The sequence below is a fragment of the Myotis lucifugus genome, unplaced genomic scaffold (genome assembly GCF_000147115.1).
Source record: "Myotis lucifugus unplaced genomic scaffold, Myoluc2.0 scaffold_4, whole genome shotgun sequence".
Taxonomy (NCBI): domain Eukaryota; kingdom Metazoa; phylum Chordata; class Mammalia; order Chiroptera; family Vespertilionidae; genus Myotis; species Myotis lucifugus.
The window spans coordinates 16,432,201-16,458,858 of NW_005871052.1; the positions used below are offsets into that span (position 1 = coordinate 16,432,201).

The 26,658-nt window shown below is 39.4% G+C and overlaps 1 protein-coding gene across 2 annotated transcripts in view; it reads left to right on the forward strand.

Moving 5' to 3' along the window:
• Positions 1-26,658, forward strand: part of OPHN1 (oligophrenin 1) — a 489,623-nt gene that overhangs the window by 140,290 nt on the left and 322,675 nt on the right. For both annotated transcript variants that reach the window (XM_006082933.3, XM_006082934.3), the window contains exons 4-5: positions 10,900-10,961; positions 19,140-19,211. In XM_006082933.3, coding sequence (XP_006082995.1) covers positions 10,900-10,961; positions 19,140-19,211 — 134 coding nt within the window. The remainder of the gene's footprint in view (positions 1-10,899; positions 10,962-19,139; positions 19,212-26,658) is intronic.

Here is a 26,658-nt window from a genome sequence, read left to right on the forward strand (position 1 = left end):
AGGCATTTTAAAAAAAATTAAATCTTTATTGTTCAAAATATTACATATATCCCCTTCTTTCCCCCATTGACACCTTCTAGACCTCCCCTGCCCCCCACCCTAAGCCTTCACCATCTTATCATCTATGTCCATGGGTTATGCATATATGCATACAAGTTCTTTGGTTGATCTCTTCTCACATACCTACCCGCCCCCTCCTTCCCTCTGAGATTCTGCAGTCTGTTCTATGCTTCTGTGTTTCTGGGTCTATTTTGATCATCATTTTATTTTGTTCATTAGAGTCCACATATGAGTGAGATCATGTGATACTTTTCTTTCTCTGACTGACTTATTTCACTTAGCATGATTCTGTGCAGGTCCATCTATGCTGTCTCAAAGAGTAAGAGATACTATGCTGCATAGTATTCCATGGTGTACCACAACATTTTTATCTACTCATCTACTGACAGTCACTTGGGCTGTTTCTAGATCTTAGCTATTGTAAATTGTGCTACTATAAACATAGGGGTGCATATATTATTTCTGATTGTAGTTTGGGGTCTCTTAGGTTATATTCTTACAAGTGGGATCACTGGGTCAAATGGCAGTTCCATATTTAATTTTTTGAGGAAACTCTATACTATTTTCTATAATGACTGCACCAGCCTGCATTCCCACTAGCAGTGTACTAGGGTTCCCTTTTCTCCACATCCTCGCCAGCCCTTGTCATTTGTTGAAGGTAGCCATTCTATCAGGTGATACTTCATTGTCATTTTAATTTGCATATCTCTGATGATCAGTGACTTTGACCATTTTTTCATGTTTCTTGGCCATCTATATGTCCACTTTGGACAAGTATCTATTAAGGTCTTTTGACCAATTTTTAATTGGATTGTTTGTCTTCCTTTTGTTAATTTGTGTGAATTCGTTATGTATTTTGGATATGAACCGTTTATCAGATATATCATTGCTAAATATCTTCTCCCATATGGTGGGTTCCCTTTTCGTTTTGTTGATGGTTTATGTTGCTATGCAGAAACTTTTTATTTTTATGTAGTTCCATTTGTTAATTTTCTCCTTAGGTATGGTGTGTGTGTTTTTTTAAATTCCAAGGGATATCTCCACTGAAGAGGCCTCCCATGAGGAGCAAGGTGTCCCAGCTCCACACCAGACACCCAGCCCAGGGTTCCACTGCTGGAAAGAGAAGTGCCCATAACTTTAGACTGTAACAAACAGTGGGGCCTTGGCTGAGTGACTCAGAGGCTGCTCGAGAACCAGGCAGTTCCTCTTAAAGGGCTGGTGCATGAATTTACACATTCTACTTCCTCTGATCTCTAGATCTGGGCAGTGACACTGGGGGAACCAGGGACATACAGGGAGGAACTGGATTTTCTGGCATCAGGGCAGGAACTTGGGGATGGCTCACAGGGCTCATTTTTCCTGTACTGGCACTTCCCTCACGGCTTAGCTGACTGGCAGCCATATCTAAGTTTCCATCAGCATGGCTCACACTGTTCACTTCTTCCTGGTGATTTCCTGAAAACATGCACCATTCAATTTGCAGCCCACCCAAGTCTTTTGCATATGAATGGCCTATCCTGGCTCATGCTTCAGACTTTCCTAAAATCTCTCAAACAAATAGCAGTTGGCATCAGCAAACCCCATACCTATCAATAAGTTGCCCAACATCTGGTATTATCACCAGCCTGCCTTGCTTCACAGTTTGGCCTTGCCTGGGCGCCTCCAAGCCTAATATAGGTAGCAGCCATCTACATATAACTCTGTAGTTCATGCTAGGTGGGGCCCCAGGCAATGGCTGACATTGCTCCTCCCAAGGGGGCCTCAGAGCCAGTGCACCTATGGACAGCTTCTCACCATACCAGATTACAACTCTACACATCCACAAACTACACACTCAAGGGACAGACTCAGAGAGCACAACAGCCGCACTGAAGCAAATTCTGCTCCATAGGGGTATCTCCTCTAAAGCAGCTCTTCCACTGTAGTAGCAGCTAGTCCATAGGGCCAGTTTTCCTGGACATCAGCTCCTCCCAGTGATGCCAACAACAATCAAGGCTCAACTATAACAAGACTGTGCATAAAGCCCATATAGGGGCACACCTAGAGTGCCCAGCTCAAGTGACTGGAGAGGCTGAGCCACTGGGCCCTACAGGACACCTATTATACGAGGCCACGCTACCAATTTCAGGAGACATAGCAGCTCTACCTAATATATAGAAACAAACATGGGGAAGTGGTCAAAATGCAAAGACAAAGAAACATGTCACAAATGAAAGATCAGAAGAACTCTCCAAATGAAATGAAATCAAGCACACTACTGGATACAGAGTTCAAACAAATGGTTATAAGGTTGCTAAAGGATCTTAATGAGAGCTTCAAGGGATCTATGAGAATATCAAGGGACTTTGTGAGCCTTTCAAGAATCTTTTTTTTTTAAATTAAATCTTTATTGTTCAGATTACATTTTTCCTCTCCCCCCCCCCCCCCCATCACACCCCTCCTCCCAGTTCCGGCCCCACCCTCCGCCCTCACTCCCCACCCACTGTCCTCATCCATAGGTGCATGATTTTTTGTCCAGTCTCTTCCTGCATCTCCCATTCCCCTTTCCCCCACAAGAATAGTCAGTCCATTCCCTTTCTATGTCCCTGATTCATTATAATCACCAGTTCATTCTGTACATCAGATTATTTATTCACTTGATTCTTAGATTCACTTGTTGATAGATGCATGTTTGTTGTTCACAATTTGTATCTTTACCTTTTTCTTCTTCCTCTTCTTAAAGGATACCGTTCAGCATTTCGTATAATACTGGTTTAGTGGTGATGAACTCCTTTAGCTTTTCCTTATCTGTGAAGCTCTTTATCTGACCTTCACTTCTGAATGATAGCTTTGCTGGATAAAGTAATCTTGGTTGTAAGTTCTTGGTATTCATCACTTTGAATATTTCTTGCCATTCCCTTCTGGCCTGCAAAGTTTCTGTTGAGAAATCAGCTGACAGTCGTATGGGTATTCCCTTGTAGGTAATTGAGTCTCTTTCTCTTGCTGCTTTTAAGATTCTCGCTTTGTCTTTTGCTCTTGGCATTTTAATTATGATGTGTCTTGGTGTGGTCCTCTTTGGATTCCTTTTGTTTGGGGTTCTCTGTGCTTCTTGGACCTGTAAGTCCATTTCTTTCACCAGGTGGGGAAAGTTTTCTGCCATTATTTCTTCAAATAGGTTTTCAATATCTTGCTGTCTCTCATCTTCTGGCACCCCTATAATTCTGAGGTTTGTATGCTTTAAGCTGTCCCAGAGGCTCCTTACACTATCTTCGTATTTTCGGATTCTTTTTTCATTTTGCTTTTCCGGTTGGGTGTTTTTTGCTTCTTTGTATTTCAAATCTTTGACTTGATTCTTGTGTTCCTCTGGTCTGCTATTGGGTGTCTGTATAATCTTTATTTCAGTCCGTGTATGCTTAATTTCTAGTTGTTTCTTTATCATAGCATCGAGGGTCTCATTAGATTTCTTGAGGCTCTCATCAAGTTTATTGGCAGCTTCTATCACATTATTGCAAGCCCTCAAAATTGCGTTTTTTAGCTCTATATCCTCCATTTCTGTCATGTTTTTTTGTCTCCGCATTTTTTATGCTTTCTTGATGGACCCCCTTGTGGTCTTTGTGCGCAGTCTTGTTGTAGTTAAGCCTTGATTGTTGTAGTTAATACTAGAGGGATTTGACCACCAGGCCGACTGGCTGTGAGAATCAGCTGTGTCTGCCGCGGGAAAACTTCTGTCCTCTGGAGAGGTGCTAATCTTGCCTTTGCCTGAGGCGATTCGGCAAATGGCTCTGCTCAGGGCTTGGGCGGGGCGGGATCAACAGGGCGGGCGGAGGGAGCAGTTATGGCTGCTCTCAGTCCCGTTCCCAGAGGCTCTGCTTCTCAGAACCCCAGCAACCACTGCAAACCTCGGAGAGAAAGCTGCCCTCACGTTCCAACTGATGCCAGACAATCCCGCTTCTCTCGTTTGAGTCTGAGTCCCTAGAGACTCGCCCGGATCTGGAGCTCAGAGTCTGAGACTCCCTACTGATTGAAAACAATAACCGCGCCCTCAGCCACCAGCCCGCTTTGCGCGCGCACCTCTGCACCTTTATATTTTCCACACTGCGCCTCCTCTGAGCCTCGGTATGCTGTTGTCTTTCCTTCTAGTTGAAGAGTCTTTCTTCAGCCAGCCTTCCTGTGGTTCTAGGTGATGTCCGTTCCGTCTTTTAGTTGTATTTTTGAAGTGGTTGTTTGTGGCAGCAATCTCCGGTGTTTACCTATGCCGCCATCTTGGTCTCCTCCTTTCAAGAATCTTAGTGAGAATTTCAAAGACATGAAAAAGGACCAGCCACAAATTAAGCATACACTAACTGAAATAAAGAATAATTTACAGCATTCAACAGTAGAGCAGGGGATTCCGAGGATCAAATCAATGATTTGGAATATGAGGAAGCAGAAAACACCCAAACAGAAGAGCAAAAAAAAAAATAAATAAAAGATATAAAAAATATGAAGATAGTGTAAGGAGACTCTGGGACAACTTCAAGTGTACCAGCATTTACATTATGGGAATGCCAGAAGGAGAAAAGAGATAGATAGCTATTGTGCCGGGGTTCTTGCTCCAGCATCTAGATGGGTTCAGCAAGCTGGAAAAGGGCTGTGTGTAACTTAATAAAGAGTCCAGAGATGAAGCATAATTTTGAAAAGCATTATAGGGAGTCAGAGGAGCCTAGCTAAAGAATCTAAATCTCCTCCTCTCAGGACCCCATGTTTTTTATTAACACAAATTGTCCTGAGGTGAGGTGGAGATATACACTTCAAAGGGTCAGGTTTCCTATACACAAGCATTGTCAGAATGGGGGAATTTGCCTATGGCTGTTCAGGTGTTTGGCCAGTAGGAGGCAATAGCATGTAGATTAAGATGCCCTGAGTTGACTGGCAGCAAGCAATCATCCCTTTTCAGGTTTGGGGAAATGTCCTTCAGCCACTCCAGATTCAGCCCTGCTGTCATGCTGGAATTATTGGAAACCTATCTGAAGAAATAATAACAGAAAACTTCCCCTACCTGGTGAAAGAAATAAACATATTAATCCTGGATGCTCAGAGAGTCCCAAACAAGAGCAACCCAAAGAGGGTCACACCAAGACACATCATATTTAAAATGCCAAAGGTTAAAGACAAAGAGAAAATCTTAAAAGCAGCAAGAAAAAATCAATTAATTACTAACAAGGGAGCACCCATACAACTGTCAGCTGATTTCTCAGTAGAAACTGCAGGTTTAAAGGGAGTGGCAAGAAATACTCAAAGTGAATAGTAAGGACCTACAACCAAGATTACTCTACCCAGCAAAGCTCTCATTTAGAATTGAAGGTCAGATAAAGAGCTTCACAGATAAGAAAAAGCCAAAGGAGTTCATCACCACCAAACCAGTACTATATGAAATGCTGAAGGGTATTTTTTATACTATGCAGCTGTAAAAAGGAAGGAATTCCTACCATTTGCAACAGCATGGATGTAGCTGGAGAGCATTATGCTAAGTGAAATAAGCCAGTTGGAGAAAGATAAATATCACATGCTCTCACTCATTTGTGGATTATAATGAACAACATAAACCGATGAACAAAAATAGATGTAGAGGCAGAGATGCATCGATCAGATGCTCAAAACTCAGAGGGAAGGCATGGGAGGGTGGGGTAAGGGGGAAAGATCAACCAAAGGACTTGTATGCATGCATATAAGCATAAGTGATGGATGTGGACAACAGGAGGGTAGGGTGAGGGCAGGATTGGGGGGATGAGGGGACATTGGGAGGATAAGGACACAGTTGTAATATCTTATTCAATAAAGAAAAAAACTGGAAAAAAAAGAAGAGGAAGAAGACGAAGAAGAAAAAGAAGAAATATGAACAATAAAATGACAATAAATACATATCTATCAATAATTTAATCTAAAAGTCAAAATAAATTAACAAGAAATCTAATGAACAAAATAATCTGATGAATAACATACAACCAGTTATATGGCAACATGGACAGACCGATGAATCTCAGAGGGAAGAGGTGAGGGGGGACGGGAAGAGATTTACCAAAGATCTTATATGCATTTATGCATTACCTATGGACATAGACAATATGATGGTGAAGGCTTGTCCCAGGGTGGGAACCAGATGGAGGGGGTCAGTGGGGGAGAAAGGGAGTTATCTGTAATGCTCTCAACAATAAACATTTTTTTTAAAAAGACGACAATATTGTTAAGTTCACCATGATCCTTGTATTGGTCTACATATTCAATGTGATAACTATAAAAAATCTTATCTCTCAGAAATTTACAAAATCATACTAATATTCTTATAGAAATTCAAGGGATCTAGCTAGAATAGCCAAACAATCTTCAAAAACAAAACAACAATAACAACAACAGTAACAAAGAACATGTTGGATGGCTTATACTTTCCCATTTCAAAACTCATTGCAAGGATATTGTTTTCATGACTGTATGGTACTGTCATAGGACAGACATCGAATTTTATAGAATTGAATTAAGATACCAAACATAATTCCTTACTTATGGTTAATTGGTTTTTGACAAGTGTGCCAAGACAATTCACTGTGGAAAGAATATTCTTTTCAATAAATAATGCTGGGAGGCCAATGTCTTATTTGGTTCATATATACATTGAAATGCTTTTTAGCCATAAGAAAAGAAGAAATACTGCCATTTGTGACAACATGGATGGATCTTGAGAATATCATGCTGCTAAGTAAAAGAAGTCAGATAGAAAAGTCAAGAGCCATACTTTTCACTCATATGTGGGATTTAAAACTGAAAGCAACAAATGAACAAACAAGACAAACAAACAAAACCTAATAGCCACAGACAACAGTGTGGTAGTAACCAGAAGGAGGGGGGTGTGGGATTAGGAGGGGGTCAAATATATGGTAATTGAAGGAGATTTGACTTTGGGCGGTAAACACATAATGCAATGTACAGATGAAGTATTATTGAATTGTACATTTGAAAGCTACATAATTTTATTAGCCGATATCACCTTAATAAATTTAATAAAATATAATACTGGGATAACTGGATAGACGCATGTGAAAGAATGATGTTAGACCTGTTTGTACACAGCATGTACAAAAATTAACTCAAAATGGATTAAGAAACTAAAGTAAGTGTTAAAAGTACAAATCTCTTAGAAGAAGAAATAAAGGTATAACACAATCACGCACCACTCACAAAAATTAAGTTGAAATGGATGAAAGACTTAAATGTACAAGTGACAAATGAAGGTAGATAAATTGGATTTCAACAAAATTTTAATCCTTTCTTCTTCAAATGACAGTTAAAAAACAGCCCACATTTGTGAGGAAATTTTGAAGATCATCTATCTGATAAGGGACTTTTGTCCAGAATATATAAGTACTTTTACTACTCATTAATAAACACAAATAACCCAATTATAAGATGGGCAACATAATTGAATAGACATATTTACAAAGAAGATAAGGAACAAACTGAGCTTACATGGAAAAATTCCAGAATAACAAACAATCTTTTGGACCCTTTTTAAGCTAAAGTATTTGAGAACAGCAGGTCAGTGAACATTTATATTTTTTCCTGTTTATACTTTCTGATTAGGGTATTTTTCTTCTTTGTGCCGAGATTGAACTTTTAATTTGCGGCGTTTGCAAAGGTGACTCCCCTGGATATGTGCAGTAACTTAATCCTCAGAAGGAAAGAGTGCCATTTTTTTGGTGTTCTGTATTGACCCTGAACTTAGTTTCATTTGTTCTTGAAATGCTGGATTAGTTGTGCAGTTCATTTAGGAAGGGAAGTTTATTTTTTATCTAAAAATATTAACATGGATTCCTTTGTTTCTCTGTACTTATAATGTTTGTTGTAATTCAGATACCATTTAAGAATATACTTCCTGTTTGTGGTGAGAAGTTGGGAACTTTAAAATAGAAGTTATTAGAATTGAAAGGGATGGTTAAGACTATCTAGCTTAATTTGGCTTAAATTTATTAGTTTATTTATTTAGTATATTAGGAAAATGAAGTCCAGGGAGAAGTGACTTGTCCAGTCACCTCACCCGTAAGTGACAGAACTGGCACTAGGAGAGTAGAACATTGGGATGGGGAAAAGGTAATGTTTATTATTGACTATGAGTTGGCATTCTACATTTACCTTCTAATTTAGTCCTTAAAACAACACTCTCAAGTATTTTATCATGCCTGTTTTACAAGGTAGGCAATTGAATGTCAAAGGGTTCAAGTTACTTAATTAAAAATTGCACATCAAGAGGATGGTAGACTGAGACTGTAAATCCAAGTTTATCCCAAGTTCCTGCTCCTTCTATTTCTTTCTTAAACTAGAATCTTCGTCGTTTATTACCCCCTCTAATGTTATTTCTTACATACCACATGCCTTTTCACCTACAATCCCACAAAAGCTTTTCAGAAATCTGAGAAACAAAGCTATAATTTAGGGATGGATTTAGGTTTAATAGTAGACACAGAGAGCAATGGAACAGAATTGAGAGCTCAGAAATGTATAATCAACTAATATTTGACAAGGGAGCCAAGAATACTAAATGGAGAAATGACAATCTTTTCAATAAATGGTGCTGGGAAAATTGGATATTCTCATGTAAAATAATGAAACCATTCCCTAGTCACACACTACTCACAAAAATTAACTCTTAATGGATTAAAGACTTGAAAGTAAGACCTGAAACCACAAAACTCTGAGAAGAAAATAGGGGAAAAGCTTTTTGGGATGAGTCTTAGCAGTCGTGTTTTTGCTATGACACTTTAAACACAAGTAATAAAATAAAATAAAACTACACAAGTTGGATTACATCAAATAAATAATCAACAGAATGAAATGCCAACCTATGGAATGAGAAAATATTTGCAAATCATCTATCTGATAAGGGGCTAATATAAAAATATATATAAAGAACTCATACAACTCAGCAGACAAACAAACAAACAAACAAAAAACCCAAATAATCCAATTTAAAAATGGGCAAAGGTCCTGAATAGATATTTTCCTAAAGAGATATTGAAGTAGTCAACAGGTACATGTAAAGGTGCTCAGCATCACTAGTCATTAAGGAAATGCAATTAAAAACCATGATGAGATAGGACCTCTTGCCTGTTAGAATTGCTATTATAAAAAAGACAAGATGTAATTGCTGGTAAGGATGTGGAGGAAAGGGATCACTTGTCCATTGTTGGTGGGAATGTAAATTGGTGCAGACACTATAAAAAACAGTATGAAAGTTCTTCAAAAAATTAAAAAAATAGAACTACCTTATTATCCAGCAATTCCACTTTTGGCTATATATCTAAAGAAAATGAAATTACAATGCTGAAAAGATATCTGCACCCCTATACTTATGGCAGTATTACATGTAATATTCAAGACATGGAACAATCTAAGTGTCTATTGATGAATGAATGAATAAGGAAAATATGATATACAGTATATTTAAAATATGACACACACACACACACACACACACACACACAAACACGATAGAATACTATTCATCCACAGAAATGAAGGAAGTCCTGCTATTTGCAACAACATAGATGGACCCTGTGGAGGTTAAACTAAGTGAAATAAATCAGAGAAAGACAAACACTGCATGATATCACTGATATATGGAATCTAAACAAACCAAACTCATGAAAAAAAAGTCAAATTCGTGATTGACAGAGATGGGGTGGGCTGGGGAAATTGGGTGAAAGTGGTTCAAAGTTATAAACATTCAGTTATAACTAAGTGCTGTTGATGTTATGTACAACATGATAAATGTAGTTAAGAATGCTGTATAGTATTGAAACGGGAAATTTGGACTGGAAACGCGCAGTGTTCCCTTGAGCAGGATGGTTCCCGGGCTCTTGCCCGGTGGAGAAGAATGAAACCATGGACAAAAGGTGGTATAGCAAAGGTGGAAATTTATTGAGAAACAAGCACAGACTCCCACGTGGGGAGAAGAAAGAGTTCCACTGAGTCCCTTTTTCCTAAGGTATATAAAGGCTGCAGTTCTTTGTGCCTTGATATCCCCTCTGATTTGTCACTATCCCCTTCTGATTTGGTCACTATAGCAACTCCAGAGCTCAAAGGTTGAACCTAACATGGGAAACGTGAGGCTCTCCTCCTTCTTCTCCCTTATTGTTTCCCTATTCCCTCTGGGCTTTCTTCTTCTCTTTTTGAATGAGAGGCTTCCTTCCCTTTATTCTGTATATGTATAGCTTTCTGCAGCTCCCAGCCGCCTTATTCTATGGGAATGTGCCTTCTGCTGTTTCCAGCTCCCTTATTCTATGGAAATGTACCATTTGCAGCTCTGTAGCCCTGTGCTTTTTCCATGGACTCCTTAATTCCTCAAATTTCCTAAACCTGCCTATTTCACCCATAAAAACTCTTATTTTACCCCTAAAAACTCCTTTCAGTATAGTTTAAAGTTATAAAGAGAGTAGTTCCTAAAAGTTCTCATAACAAGGAAAAACAAAGTTTTTTTTAAGTATCTGAGGTGATGGATGCTAACAACTTATGGTAATCATTTTGCAATATATGTATATCAAATCATTATGCCATACACCCTAAACTTGTATATTGTTGTATGTCAATTATATCAATAAAACTGGAGAAAAAAATCTTTTGGGTAGGGGGATTGGCAAAATAAGAAACGGAAAAGATAAAACAAACACTGGACAGCACGGAACACATTCTTCTATTGACCTTATATTTGATATATTCTTTTAGTGGCCATGTGGGTGTGGGATATAGGTTCCTACCTCCTGTTGTACAGATCTCTGTCTACTTGCCCATCAAGTACCATGATTAATTTTATTTATTTTTTTATCCTTTTAGCTGAATCCTTCAAGGAATTTGCTGAATTACTCAATGAAGTTGAAAATGAAAGGATGATGATGGTAGGTCACTGCCACTGGGCCTGGAGCCTAGATCATTGGGAATTTTCCCTGTCTTCTTTGGTTAGATGAATGCTCTGTTGTTTTGGTTTTTGTCTCATGGCTTCTTGGTACTGTAAAGACAGTTAGAAAATAGATAGATCTGGTTATTTAAGCTCAAGCTCCCACCCTGAGCGTTTAGCATCTCAGGTAAAGAGAAATTAGTGTGGAAATCCTATTCCTATTCATTTCAGTGAGAAAGGATTTCAGAGGACACTAAACTGGACTGTTGAATATGTTCACCAAAATTATGATCTTTTTGTTCTTAAGCAAATTATCCATTTATTTGTCTCTGCTTCCAGTAATAATATGGGTTTTATTTACATACTAGAGGCCCGATACACGAAATTCGTGCAAGGGGCTCAGCCCTTGCAGCCGCGGTGGCTTGCCTCACCCCTCACAGCCGTGGCGGCTTGCCTCAGCCCTCGCAGCCAGACTTCATCTGGAAGGTTGTCCGGCTGTCCAGTCTAATTAGCATATTACACTTGTATTATTATAGATGATTGATTAATTCAAATCTATTATGAAAACTTATTTCTTACATTTAAAGTTTAATTAAAAATGACTTTAATAGTTACAGCAATTTTAGTTTTATTGGAAAATTGAGTGGAAAGTACAGAGAGATTTCATATGCTTCCTTTCTCCCCCTACCCCTTCCCACACACAGTTTCCCCTATTTTTAACATCTCGCAAGTGTTGTACAGTTGTTTCAATTCATGAGCCAATATTGACACAATATTAGTAACTAAAGTCCATAGGTTACATTATATTTACTATTTCTGTTGAACATTCTATGGGTTTTGACAAATGTATAAAGACACGAATTCACCAATAAAGTATCATCATACAGAATGTTTTTACAGACCTAAAATGCCCATGTTCTTAACTTAGTCATCCCTTTCTCCTTCCCTTATATAAGAACCCTTGGCAAACACTGATCTTTACTTTTACTGTGTTTTATCTTTTCTAGAATGTCATATCATTGGAGTCATACAGTATGTAGCCTTTTCAAATTTGCTTCTTTCACTTAGCAATAGGCATTTAAAGATTGTTCATGTCTTTTCATATTTTCATGGCTTGATAGCTCATTTCCTTTTATCACTGATATATATTCCATTATATGGAAGTACTACAGTTTGTTTATATTTTCACCCATTGAAGGACATCTTGGTTGCTTCGAATTTTGTCATTTACAAATAAAGGTGCTATAAATGTTGTATTGCAAATCAGCGAGCTAGACAAATCATCAATGAGCTAATTAGTTAGGAGTCATCTTTATTGCGCGCAGGTTCAGAGCAGATTACCTCTGTCAAATTCTGAACAAACACAGTAAGGAGTATTTCCTTTTTATATTCTTCTAGTTCTTTGTGTAAGTTATTTTTGTAGACAGCTTGTAACCTTGAGTACATATCATATCTAGCAAACACCTGTCATATCTATACAGACAACTTGTAACCTTGAGTACATATCATATCTATACAGACACCTGTAACCTTGGGTACATAGCTATACAGACACCTGGCATCAGTATCAGTGTATCAGTCCCTTATGTTAGATGGCTAGCTTGCAAGGTCAGACAATTAAGTTTATCATTTCTATTATTCAAGCTAAAAAACAAAGTTATTTTACAAAATAAGAGACTATCTAACAATAACAGAGTTGACCTACAGAATAAGAGACTAAGAATAACAGAGAAGTTCAAACAGCAGTTTTATACAGCAGTTTTCCAAAGAAGGGATTACTATGTTTCATAAACATGTGTGCAGATTTTTATGACATTAATTTTCAACTCTTGGATAAATTTCAGAGTGAATTTTCTGGATTGTATGGCAATAGCAAGGCTAGTTTTGTAAGAAACTGCCAAACTTTATTTTATTTTTTAATATAATTTTTTTTCTTTATTGATTAAGGTATTACATATGTGTCCTTATCCCCCAATGTCCCCCCCCCCACCTCATGATTTCAAAGTGACTGTAGCATTTGCATTTCCACCAGCAATGAATGAGGGTTCTTGTTGCTCCATATCCTTGCCAGATTTGATGCTATCAGGTATTTTGAATTTTACCCATTTTAACACATTGTGTACAGATCACGAGAATTCTCGTGTTTTCTGTTCTAAGGCTTGTGGCCAATCACGAGATTTCTTTTAAAAGATATAAGATTGTAAGAACATGTAATAAATAACTTCAAAATGCAATGGGTATTTAATTTTAAAGCATGCCTTTAACATTTATGTAAAACATTTTTTTGTACTCGTTCAATGGAAACTTATCTGGCCACTGAGTAAAGCTAGCAATAAAACTACTGATCTGCAATGTGTTTAATAGGTATATAGTGAGATCTCATTGCTAGTGTAGTTTGCATTTTTCTGATGATGTATGATGTAGAGCATCTTTTCATATGTTTATTTGCTATATGTAGATCATCTTTGGTGAGTTGTGTTTGTTCAGGCCTTTTGCTCATTTCTTTTTTTGGTTGTTGGAACTTTGTGGAGGACAACAAAGAATTCTACCTTTTCTTTCCTTCATAGGATGTATTCCTATTGGCAGACCATTTCTGTTAAGCCCATTTATTCAGATGTCAAGAGTTCTTTCATCTGTAATCACTCTTCCTTTTCAACATTGTGGTACTGGCTTCTCAGAATACTGCTCTTATTTCATGTAGGCTTCTAGAGAAGTAGCATTGAAGGCAGGGCTTGGAGGTAAGAGAATTAGAGACTATTAGGCTCTAATAATGGCTGCTCCACTAATTTACTTGTTAACTTTAGATTTATCACACATTTCTCTGAGTCTCTCTTTCTTCATATGTAAAATGATGAAAATAATCTTCAACTCCCAAAGTTGTTTTAAATACTCCAAATTTAATGAATATGAAAGTGTTTTATTACTAGTAATAGCAAAAATCACTGATTATGTGTATTGTGTTTAGTTACCTTTTGTTGCTTCCATGATTTTGCTTGTGGAAATTTCACTTGGGAAATTTCTTAGTTCAAGAGATTTGCTTCTAAGGGTACTGAAAGGCCAATATGGGTAGTTTCCTTGGAGTCTGGTATCTGACTTACTAACTAATCCACACTCTACTAAATGGTTTTTTTCCTGCCTGAAGAGTTTCTGAGCTGCTGCCAATGTTGATCTCAAAGCCATTCACCCCCATTTTATTCAGATACCATTAGAAAGCTCAGCTGTACTCTCTTCAGCCCTATTTGTTTCTTGATCTCTTTTATTTACCCAATTACAAAGCTCTCAAATATTGAAGTAGGATTCATCTTTTGAGATGTTGTTTTTCTCACCCTTCTTGCTGGCTGTTTGCCAAAAGAGTGACTCATTTTCTTCTGTCTTTAATTATGTTGTGCCCTTTTGTCTCCACAACTCTTCAGTCATGTACTGAGTGTTGGCTCCCCATTTCCCATTTAATTTCATGAATGCTGTGAAGGTTAGGCTCAATGAGGGCCTTTCACAATATGCCAGAAATTCATTTCTTGACTGCACCTCTTCCATTTCTTGGACTCTAATACCCCAATATGGATAATGTGGGAGATGTTAATCACCTTTTTAAAATCAGCTTTTTATCCTTTCTATAAGAAGAGACCAAAAGAAGCTTTAGAAGAACAAATAGGAAGTTCAAAGTGCTAGCATGTGACAATTGCAAATGTTCTAGTCACCCTCAGAAATGAATTTAAATTGTGGAAAGAACTAAGGAGGGAAGAAATGAGAAGGAGCATCCCAGCTGTGATTTCTTAAACAATACCCTAGGGGAGGTTGTAGTACCTTAGAAGGTGGCCTTTAGAAGTCCGGATGACAGACTTCCTGTATAGTTAAAGATAGGAGGTTTGCCTAAGTGAATGTATGACTCTGAAGGGGACTTTATAGGCAATGTGCAAGGTCTGTCTTTGAGGACCGCCAGGAATAACCTAAAGTGGCCCATGATATTTAAAACAGTCTGTCCTTCATTCCTTCTTTTGGTAATTGGTTAACCATCAAAGATTACTAAGCAGTTTTGCACTACTGGGTTGAATACCATCTCTACCCTTCTAAATGCCCTATCTAGTGTTAATATGTGCTTCATTCAATAGAAACCTGATTAGATATACTCACTAATATGTTTAGCATGTCACTTATTATTCCGGGGATTCTACCCTGACATAACAGATAGGAACTTTTCTCCTAGAGAGCTCACAAAATGGATGCAGTGATCAGAAAGGGTAATAAGGGCCAGCATTTATGAGTTGTTGCTAGATTTCTTCTTTTTAAAATTATTTTCTAATTACAGTTGACACAGAATAAGTAGTTGCTAGAATTTTAAGTTAAGGATAAAAAAGAATGAAAAAGAAAACAGAACCAAGCTTCAGTGTAACCTTTTCATACATCTCTAGCTCTGTGTTTTGGCAGAAAGTAGTATAATAACCAATTAATGTCAAAGAGATGAAGAGGTTCAGAGTATCTATTTGTTTTGTAGTAGACTGGGAGCAATATTGCCAATGTGATTAAGGGAAAACTATAGACTCCAATTTTGGTGAATCATGCACTACTTTCTAGATTGAGACAGGCCACACATATAAAAAGCAGTAGCCTTATGGGTCAGTATGACAACTGCTTATTCAACAAAATGCCTTTTGGAACATAAAAAACAACAACTGGATGCCTGCATATGCAAGGGCTCACCTGAATGAATACTCATATAGCAGCTTGACACATGCTACTCTCTTTAGAAGTGGCAAGTCTCATAGTATCACTTCTTCTGTACTCTGTTGGTTCAAAACAGTAACAAATCCATCATATTCAAGGTAGGGGACAGAGACCTAACCTCACAATGAGAGGAGAGTCACAGAATTTTTTGGCCATGTTTTAAAACCTCTACAAAGCTCAAAAAATGACTCCCTGCACTGAATTTGACACCAAGACTTAATTTGTTTCCATGTGGGCATACAAAGTTAATAGCACATAATCCATAATCCACAGAAGTGTAGAGCATGCGGGGCAAGAGCGACAGCCTGGTACTTTTAGTAGACGGATTCTTGTTTTTAATCGAGAGTCACTGGTGTCTTTATTTTTCATTCCAGGGCAGTTAGTGGAGCTATTTGAATGGATAAAAGTTTGCCCATTTAATTGAACCTTGATTCATACCTGGATACAATACAGGAGATCCAAAGTGCCTGTAAGACCTGGATAAATCTACACTAATAAAAGACAAACATGCAAATTGACCATACCTTCGCTATGCCTTAAGCCACACCCACCAGCCAATCAGAGCAACTATATGCAAATTAACCCAACCATGATGGCGTCCAGCAGCCACAGAGCTGGAGCAAGCAGGAAGCTTGGTTGCTCCAGTGATGGAGGAAGCCAAGCTTCCCGCCTGCCGCTGCCAGCTCTGAGCTCCACTCAAGGCAACAAAGTTTCAATTATAGAAGATAAATAAACCCCAGATACCTGCTTTCAGCCGGCCGGGGCCACGGAGCTGGAGCGAGCAGAAGGCTTGGGTTGCCTCAGGTGATGGAGGAAGCCAAGCTTCCTGCCTGCCCTGGCCGTCTCTTTGCTCCACACAAGGCTACAAAGTTTCAATTATACAAGGTAAATAAATCCCAGAATAAAAAAAAGAAAAGAAAAAAAGGAGAGACTGGGAGCTTCCATCACCAGGGGGCTTGGCCAGCCTGAAAACGGCCCTCAGCCCCTCACCCAGACTGGCCAGGCACCCCAGTGGGGACCCCCCACCCTAAAGAGGGTGTGGCCAGCCTGAAAACAGCCACCAGCCCCTCACCCAGGATGGCCAGGCACCGCAGTGGGGACCCCTACCCTGAAGGGAGTGTGACCAGACTGCAAACACCCATCAGCCCCTCACCCAGGCTGGCCAGGTACCCTAGTGGGACCCCCACCCTGATCCGGGACACCCTTCAAGGCAAACCAGCTGGCCCCCGCCCGTGCACCAGGCCTCTATCCTATATAATAAAAGGGTAATATGCAAATTGACCCTAATAGCAGAACGACTGGGAATAACTGGTCACTATGACACACACTGACCACCAGGGGGCAGATGCTCAATGCAGGAGCTGTCCCCTGGTGGTCAGTGCACTCCCACAGGGGGAGCTCTGTTCAGCCACAAGCCAGGCTGATGGCTGCCAGCACAGCGGTGGTGGTGGGAGCCTCTCCCACCTCCTCAGCAGCACTAAGGATGTCCGACTGCAGCTTAGGTCTGCCCCCTGCTGGTAAGTGGATATCCCCCAAGGGCTGCTGGGCTGCCAGAGGGATGTCTGACTGCCAGCTTGGGCCCGTTCCCCCAGGGAGCAGGCCTAAGCCAGCAGGTGGACATCCTCCGAGGGTTCCCAGACTGCAAGAAGGCATAGGCCGGGCTGAGGGACCCCCCCGAGTGCACAAATTTTTGTGCACTGGGCCTCTAGTATATATATAAAACCCCAATTTGCCCAATGCTTTTTGGTGGTAGTTTAAAAATTGCTTCTTAGTTTGGAGAATACAGGACTGGTCAAAATTGGCTTTTGACTCTGTCTTCTATTGTTGTTATCTTGTCTTATTGATACTTTATGTCTCATCTGACAAGAAAGCCAGTCCCTCATTTACACGTCTTTTAGTAGATCAAAATTAATGCAACACGTCCTAAAATCCAGCCCTTCAGATGTGTTTGCTAAAGTCCTCCAATAAAGTGCAAATAATTCACACCACTGAAGAAACAAACCCCACTTGCTGCCTTGGACAGCTGCCAAGAGATTTACATGAAGACAAAGTTTTATGTATCTCTATCTGCCCATTGAATAAGGGATTTGATTTGGAGATGATGTTTTTATATCTCTAGAACATATCAATGCCAATATTTTAGTACCTGGACAGGCTCAGGCTGTTCCTGTCAGCTTCTGAGAATCTATAATTAGGTAATTGGAAGGCCTGGTCTAGTGTTCTGTCTGTTGCTTTTAATAATACACAAAATTCTGAAGGAAATGTTCTGGTTTTATGACATACTAGAAGAAGACTAGAAACAATTTGTCCTAATGCTATTATTGCTAACTCATTTGCTTCCCATGAAGTAGTTTGCGCTTCGTACAACTGGCCTTTTCATGTATTTTTCACTCTCTTTTCTACTTACCACACATACTTCAGGCTTCCTGTGTGTGTTTGTGGACATGACTCTGGATATTTGTCTTTTTTTAAAAAAAAATTCTTTATTGTTTAAAATATTACATATGTCTCCTTTTCCCCTCATTGACCTCTCCCCAGCCATTCCCACCCCCCAGCTCATGCCCTCACCCCACTACTGTCTGTGTTCATGTGTTATGCTTATATGCATGCATACAATACCTTTGGTTGCTCTCTTACCCATCCCCCCACCTTCCCTCTGAGGTTGGATGGTCTGTTCGATGCTTCTGTGTCTCTGGATCTATTTTTGTTCATCAGTTTATGTTGTTCATTATATTCCACAAATGAGTGAGATCATGTGATATTTATCTTTCTCCAACTGGCTTATTTTGCTTAGTATAATGCTCTCTAGGTTCATCCATGCTGTTGCAAATGGTACGAGTTCCTTCTTTTTTAGAGCAGTGTTGTATTCTATTGTGTAGATGTACCACCATTTTTTAATCCACTCATCTGCTGATGGGCACTTAGGCTGTTTCCAAATCTTACCTATTGTAAATTATGCTGCTATGAATACAGGGGTGCATATATTTTTTCTGATTAGTGTTTCTGATTTCTTGGGATATATTCCTAGAAGTGGGATTACTGGGTCAAATGGGAGTTCCATTTTTAATTTTTTGAGGAAACTCCATAGTGTTTTCCATAGTAGTTGAACCAGTCTGCATTCCCACCAGCAGTGCATGAGGGTTCCTTTTTCTCCACATCCTCACCAGCACTTGACGTTTGTTGATTTCTTTGGCTATTTTTCAATTAAAATATCTGATCAGATTACCGGTAAAATTACAGAGAAATGTCTCTAATGTTCCTTCTCTCATTTCCTTTCAAAGCATTTGATTTTAAGAGACCAATATAGGAAAATGTCAGCAACAAAACCCAAAGAGCCAGCACACTAGTTAACATTACACTGGATGGTATATTACAAGGAAATGTCCTAGTAACAAGGAATCTTGAATCTGATTTTGCCAAACTAAAAATTGTTTTGTGTGTTCTTTCTTTTCTCTAGGTACACAATGCTAGTGATTTGCTGATCAAACCCCTGGAAAGTTTTCGGAAGGAGCAAATAGGCTTCACCAAGGTACATTTCTTTTATATGCATAACATGTATATTTTTTACAGCACTTGAATAGTTGTTTGGCAACCACTCTTCAGTTTTCTGGGGTGAGAAGGATTTATCTATATAAGAAAACACATCATCAAAAAAGATGAGAAAATTAATTGGCTTCTGGCTATGCCTTCAACTAGTTATGTATCTCTGGACAAGACACTTCTCCTTTGGGAGTTTTAGGTTCTCCATCTGGCAAATGAGGAGTGTGATAATAATAGCTATTATTTGAAGACTACTTATCCTGGCTGCTGTGGCTCAGTGGTTGAGCATCGACCTATGAACCAAGCTGGTCACAATTCCCTGTCAGGGCACATGCCCGGGTTGTGGGCTTGATCCGCAGTAGGGGGCATGCAGGAGGCAGCCAATGGTTGATTTTCTCTTATTTTGATGTTTCTATCTCTCGCTTTCCCTTCCTCTCTGAAATTAATAAATATATATATATTTTTAAAAGTGAAGACTACTTATTATGTACTGAGCACTGGACTAGATGCTTTTTAATAATTCTCTAATTACAACAAACCTGTGAGGTTCTGGTATTATCAGCAGACACATCTGAAGGGCTAGATTTTAGGACCCATTCACAAATGAGGTCTAAGATTTGGACAAGGGAAAGAACATGACTAAAGTTATATAGTTAGTAAGTGACAGTAGCCAGGATTTAGATCTAAGGATCCTTTTAGCTTCAAATCTCCCATTCCATTAAGCCATAATATCCAGATCTGTGCTGTCCAATATAGTAGCTGATAGCTGTGCAAATAAAATAAATTAACAAATCACTTGCTCAGTGAAACCAGTCATATTTCAACTGCTCAATCGGCACATGTGGTTAGTAACCACTATATTGGACAGCACAGAGATAGAACATTGCCTTCAATGTAGAAATTTCAGTTGGACAGCTTTGTGCCAGTTAATCTCAGCTTGACTACTTATAGAATGCTGATTTCCCAGGTTCTCATAAAGGGGTATGAATAATTATGAAATTTATTCTTATCAGCTAGGTGTAGGCCTGTATTGTGAGCTACAATATGTATGCACCATGTAACCAAGAGTGTCTACCAGAACTAAATGTAGCAACTTGACCAAGCATCTGGCCTTTTTAGTACTAAGAACACAGCATTCAGTGGTTATTATCTGCAATATCATGACCAACAGTTTGGATCCAGGATATGAAAGTAGCAAGTTATGAAAAGAAAGAGCAGACTAGTAGAAGTGCTCCCACTGCCTGATGTCATTATTCAAGGTGACATGGACATTATTTGAGTGATTGGCATTCAAGCACAGCAATTCTGGATTCCACTCAGTTCATCTGGAGTCTCAATAACATGAATAGTTAATTGGACAAGTATATAATAGGAGGGAAGAATCTTTACAATCACAAGTGTGATATGAAAATAATTAACTACTTGTAATTGACTTGATAATTGTTACATAATATTGAATAAAAAGGATAAGGATAGATGACATAAAAACCTTTACACATGGTTTACATTCATTCCTGGATGAGAATAGGTAAAAGGAAAGGAAGAATTTGCTGCAGTGGTTGACCTCATGTCATCTGAGGGGAAGGAAATGAATTTCTATTATATACTTCCTATGTCACAGGCCTGGGCTGAGGATTTTACATACACTATCTTCCCTTAGTTATTACAGCAAACCTGTAGGATGTATAATATCCATTATCCCAATGAAGAAACTGAGACTCAGAAAGGTTAAATTCCTATTTTTTCCTTACTTCTTTATCAGTGGGGCCAACCTGTACACATACAAGGAAAGTGATCAACGTTCGGTGTGAGAGTCGTTTTCAAGAAACTATCTAAAATTCTCCTAGTAGTAAAATGTAAGGTAGCAGACAGAGCTCTGAAATTAGGACAAGAAAGTGTAGCCTCCAGTCTACCCCTCTATTTTATTTATTTATTTATTGTCTCTCAGTTTGAACACTCCTCAATACCTGTTCTGTGAAAACAGACAGAATTCCTTTAAACATCTCTCCTTTACAGTGCACAAGATGTTAAGCTTTCTCAGCAGAAGGTCCTAGGAGGATATTGTTGGAGGAAGGGTACGCCTAAAGTTTCTGGCTGCTACACAGCTGGGCCAGTAGAATGGGAGTGAGATATTGGTGGGACTCTGGCCGCATCACACACCCTGAATACATGGTCCCTCAGTAATCTCAAAGCCTCCCCTGGCCTGGTGATAATCTTTTTGCAGTTCTCTCAATATAGGTCTCTCCCTGAAGGGCTCCCCACCCATGCTTTCCCCCATCTTTCCTCTGTAGGTCCCCTATGTGGCACACCTGCTGAATAAAGGCTTATGAAAGAGTTGCTACTCCATATTTCCTTTGCCAGCCCTCATACAGGCTGGTTGTACCTTAAGATGTTTCCACTGAGGCAGGCTGGCTCTGCAAAGCTCACTTCAATCTAGAGATTTTCCCATCCTCTCTGTATACCTTCCCCACTGTCTGCTGGTTGTCTTTTCCCCATCTGCATTCTGGAGAGTTGCCTCCTTCTTACTTTGTGACTGCAGACCACCAGGCCAAGCTAGCAAACTTCTCTGCTATTCAGTGGCTTAAATTATTATACCTTTTTTTCAGTGAGATCTAAACCCCTTCCAAATTCATTCTCCCTAGGGTACCTTTCCTCAGCCTGTGGTACTGTACAGAGTTAGTTTCCTTATATCTTATATTTCCTTTTTTTAGTTTAGTAAATTTGTAGTTTATTAATTTTTATACTGATTTCTATCTCTTGATTGGGCCCAGACTGATACACCCAGCATTGCTGGGAGTTGGCTCCTCTGACTTTATTGGTGTTGGTATGTGCTTTGTAGGACCTTACAAATATAGATGTATATTCTCATTTGAACCCCAGAGCAGCCTTGTACAGTAGAGGTTATTATCCCAAGTTTACAGATGCAGACACCAAGATTCAGTGAGATGTAATGTCTGAGGCACTCAACCAGGAAGTGGCAGAGCTTGGATTTGAATTCAGTTCTTCTGGTTGTAAGACTAGGGCTCATTTCCCTTTATGAGAGATACCACTTCTCTCTGGGCTTCAGTTTTCTCATGTGTACAACATGAACCATGGACAAATAACTCCTAATCACCTATTCTGTTTGTAATTATCAGGGCAATTAACTAAATTTGCATCTGTTGAGTAATTGAAATTGGCATATCAGAATTTAGTGTATAAACAATTCTGAGGATAATATGAAAAAATGGAAATGTTTCATTAATATTTTATGTTGATTACATGTTTAAATGATATCATTTTGGATATATTGGGTTAAATAAAATATATTATTGAAGCTGATTTCACCTGACTTTTTCCCTTTGGGGGGATTTTTAAAATTAAATTTATTGGGTGAAACTAAGCAAAATACGTCAGACAGAAAAAGTTAAGAACCATATGATTTCACTCATATGTGGGATATAAAATGGAAATCGTTTTCCTTTTTTTAATGTGACTATGAGTAATTTTTAAATTCTAATATAAAGTTCTTGGAACAGTACCTGAAAACAGTACCTGTTTTCTGTCATTGTCGTTGTTGTCGTCATCATCTTCACCATCACCATCACCATCATCATTATCTTTGGCAGCAAAATGGGGAGAATAGAATGCTTCCAATGAAATTTTCCAATTTATGATGGGCTTACTCTGATTTACAAATAAAAAAAAATAGAAGTTAATGAGTAAGGCAAAAAGAGACGGTAGAGGCAATGAATGTTTCCCAAGTGGTTACTGATTTATGGAGAGGTTTCATGTCACCAGGCCTCTAGATCGGTGTCTGCGTCACTGCAGGATGTTGGAGATGTCTTTTTGTCATGGATAATTTTAAAAAGTTAACAAAATAACAAAGTTCTGAGAATTAAGAGGGTACACATTGTGAATAAACATCTTGGTTATCAAACATGATTAACTTTTTCAAATGACACTGATGCTATTACCGCTTGAAATAGTAATTGTTTTGTGTGAAATCTGTGGAAAGGTAATGGGACAAGCATGGAGGGGAGTGAATTGTGATACCCAAATAATATTTTTCTCCTATGGATAGATTCTGAGCTGTTGGTCAGAGATGTAACTGGCTAATGCAAGTTACTTTGCAGAGTCCATTTGCAGGCCAGTGAACTCTGTTGTCAGTTCCACTTGGGTGACTGCATCCCAATAGATAGGACCATTCAATAACAAACTGTCAGAAGGCTATTTTCTTTTTTTTTCAAAATTTATTTTATTTTATTTTATTTTTTTCCTTCTGTTTCTTTTTTTTAAAATTAAATATTTATTGTTCAGATTATTACATTGGTCCCTCTTTTTTCCCCCCATAACTCCCTTCCACCCAGTTCCCACCCCACCCTCCGCCCTCACTCCCCACCCACTGTCCTCATCCATAGGTGCATGCTTATTGTCCAATCTCTTCCCGCACCCTCACACCCCTTTCCCCCCCCCCCCAAGAATAGTCAGTCCATTCCCTTTCTATGTCCCTGATTCTATTATAATCACCAGTTCATACTGTTCCTCAGATTATTTATTCACTTGATTTTTAGATTCACTTGTTGATAGATGTGTATTTGTTGTTCATAATTTGTATCTTTACCTTTTTCTTCTTCTTCCTCTTCTTAAAGGATACCTTCCAGCATTTCGTATAATACTGATTTAGTGGTGATGAACTCCTTTTAGCTTTTCCTTATCTGTGAAGCTCTTTATCTGACCTTCACTTCTGAATGATAGCTTTGCTGGATAAAGTAATCTTGGTTGTAGGTTCTTGGTATTCATCACTTTGAATATTTCTTGCCCCTCCCTTCTGGCCTGCAAAGTTTTTGTTGAGAAATCAGCTGACAGTTGTATGGGCGCTCCTTTGTAGGTGAATAACTGTTTTTCTCTTGCTGCTTTTAAGATTCTCTTTTTATCTTTAACCTTTGGCATTTTAATTATGATTTGTCTTGGTGTGAGCCTCTTTGTGTTCCTCTTGTTTGGGACTTTCTGTGCTTCCTGGACTTGTGTGTTTATTTCTTTCACCATGTAAGCGAAGTTTTCTGTCATTATTTGTTCAAATAGATTTTCAATTTTTTGCTTCTTCTCTTATCTTTCAGGCACTCCCATGATGCGAATTTTGGTACACTTGAAGTTGTCCCACAGGCTTATTACACTATTTTCGTGTTTTTGGATTCTTTTTTTCTTTTTTGCTGTTCTGATTAGGTTTTTTCCTTCCTTATATTCAGATTTCTTGATTTGATTCATGACGTCCTCTACTCTACTGTTGATTCACTGTTTATATCAGATAATGTATGCTTCATTTCTGATTGGTCCTTTTTTATGTTGTTGATATTCTCACTAAATTTCTTGAAATTCTCACCAAGTTCCTTGAAGTTCTCATTAGGTTCCTTCAGCATCCTTATAAGCATTGTTTTGAACTCTATCTGGTAGTTTTATTGCTTCCATTTCATTTCTGGAGATTTTCCTGTTCTTTCATTTGTGATATGTTTCTTTGTCTCCACATTTTGGCTGCTTCCCTGTGTTTGTTTCTATGTATTAGGTAGATCTGCTATGTCTCACGGATTTGGTAGACTGGCCTTGTGTGGTTGGTGTCCTGCAGGGCCCAGTGGCTCAGCCTCCTCAGTCACCCAAGTTGGGCACTCAAGGTGCACCCCAGTGTGAGGTGTGTGCACTGTGCTATTGTAGTTGTGCTTTGTTTGATGTTGGCATTACTGGGAGGGATTGACCCCCAGGCCAATCAATTGCAAGATTCGGCTGCGACTACAGTGGAAGAGCTGTTGTGCAGGAGTTGATCCTTTGGAGCAGGACTTGATTCAGTGGGGCTTTGGTGCTCACCAGGTCCGTACTTTGAGTGTGTCACTTGTGGAGGTGTTAGTGTTGTAATCTGGTGCGGTCAAAGCTAACCACCAAGAGTACTGGCTTTGGAGCCTCCCAGTACTTTCAAAGTCAACCACTGCCTGTGCTGCCTTGGGCCACCCAGCAGGAGCTACAAAGCAATCTGCAGATGGCTACTATTTTTGTTGGGCTTGGAAGTTCCTAAGAGAGGCCATGCTATGATCCAAGGTGGACTGCTACTAGTGCCAGGCCTGGAGCCACTTATTGAGATGATGGGGCCCACTGAGGCCAGCTTGTATTTGAGAGATTTTAGGAAAGTCCAAAGCATGAGGCAAGAGAGGCCAGTAGTATGGAAAAACCACTGGGAATGGCTTTAATGAGCCTGCTAGTAGGAAGGGGTGAGGTCTCACGGAATCACTAGGGTAGAACAAAAATTGTGAGCCAGGTTGATGAAGATTCAGATATGGTGCTCTGCCTGCTGGCTCTGTCGGGGAAAAGTCAAAAAAAAAAAATGGCTTTTGCAACCACTTCTTTCATGGAGAAAGCTCCCATCCAGCTCTCACCCTGATTCTAGGCAACTTAATTCCTCCCCAAATGTCCCAGGTTCCTTTCAAGGTGCTGCCCTGGCACTGGTGCTCAGACAGAGTGAGTTCATGCACTTGCCCTTTAAGAAGGACTGCCTGGGGCCAGCAGTCTCCATGTTGTGTGACTCAGCCACAATTCCTGCTGGTTATTACAGACAGAAGTTGTGGGGACTTCTTTTCCTGGCACTGGAACCCTAAGCTAGGGGCCAGGTATGGGGCTGGGACCCCTCACTCAGGGAAACCTCCACAGCCAAGATATCCTTCCCTATTTTATACTGCCACATGTGGGTGTGGGACCAGCTGTTTCTGTGACATTGCCTCGTGTCTCTGCCCCTCCTACCAGTCTCAATGTGCTTTCTTCTTTAATTCCCTAGTTGTAGAATATACATTCAGCTAGATTTCAGGTGGTTCCCAATGACAGTTGTTTTGTATTTTAGTCATAATTTTGAAGTGGTTGTGGGAGGCGGCAGATCCAGCTTTTACCTACAGCACCATCTTGACTGAAACCCTCGAGTTCTTTAAATTTTTTGCTACATATTATTTCATTGTGAGAATAAATCATAATTTCTTTTTCTTGGTGGTTTATGATTTCCATAACTACACAAAAAATATAGAGAAAACTCTCTTTTCTTAAAATCTTTATTGTTGAAAATATTATATATGTCTCCCCCCCCCCCCCCGATTAAACCAATCCAGGTCACCCATGCCCTTCTCCTCCCCCACCCTAGACTTTCACCCCCCTATTGTCTGTATCCATGGGTTATGCATATATACATACAAGTTCTTTGGTTGATCTCTTCCCACCAACCCACCCACCCACCCTCCCCTACCTTCCCTCCGAGATGCCCCACTCTGTTCCATGCTTGCATGTCCCTGGATCCACTGCATTATTCTAGTTATTTTGTTCACTACTTCTCACATATGAGTGAGATCGAGTGATATGTATCTGTGTCACACGGGGTTAGTGCGCTTAGCGGTATACGCTCCGGGGGCCTTCCCTGCCTGGTCGGGGGA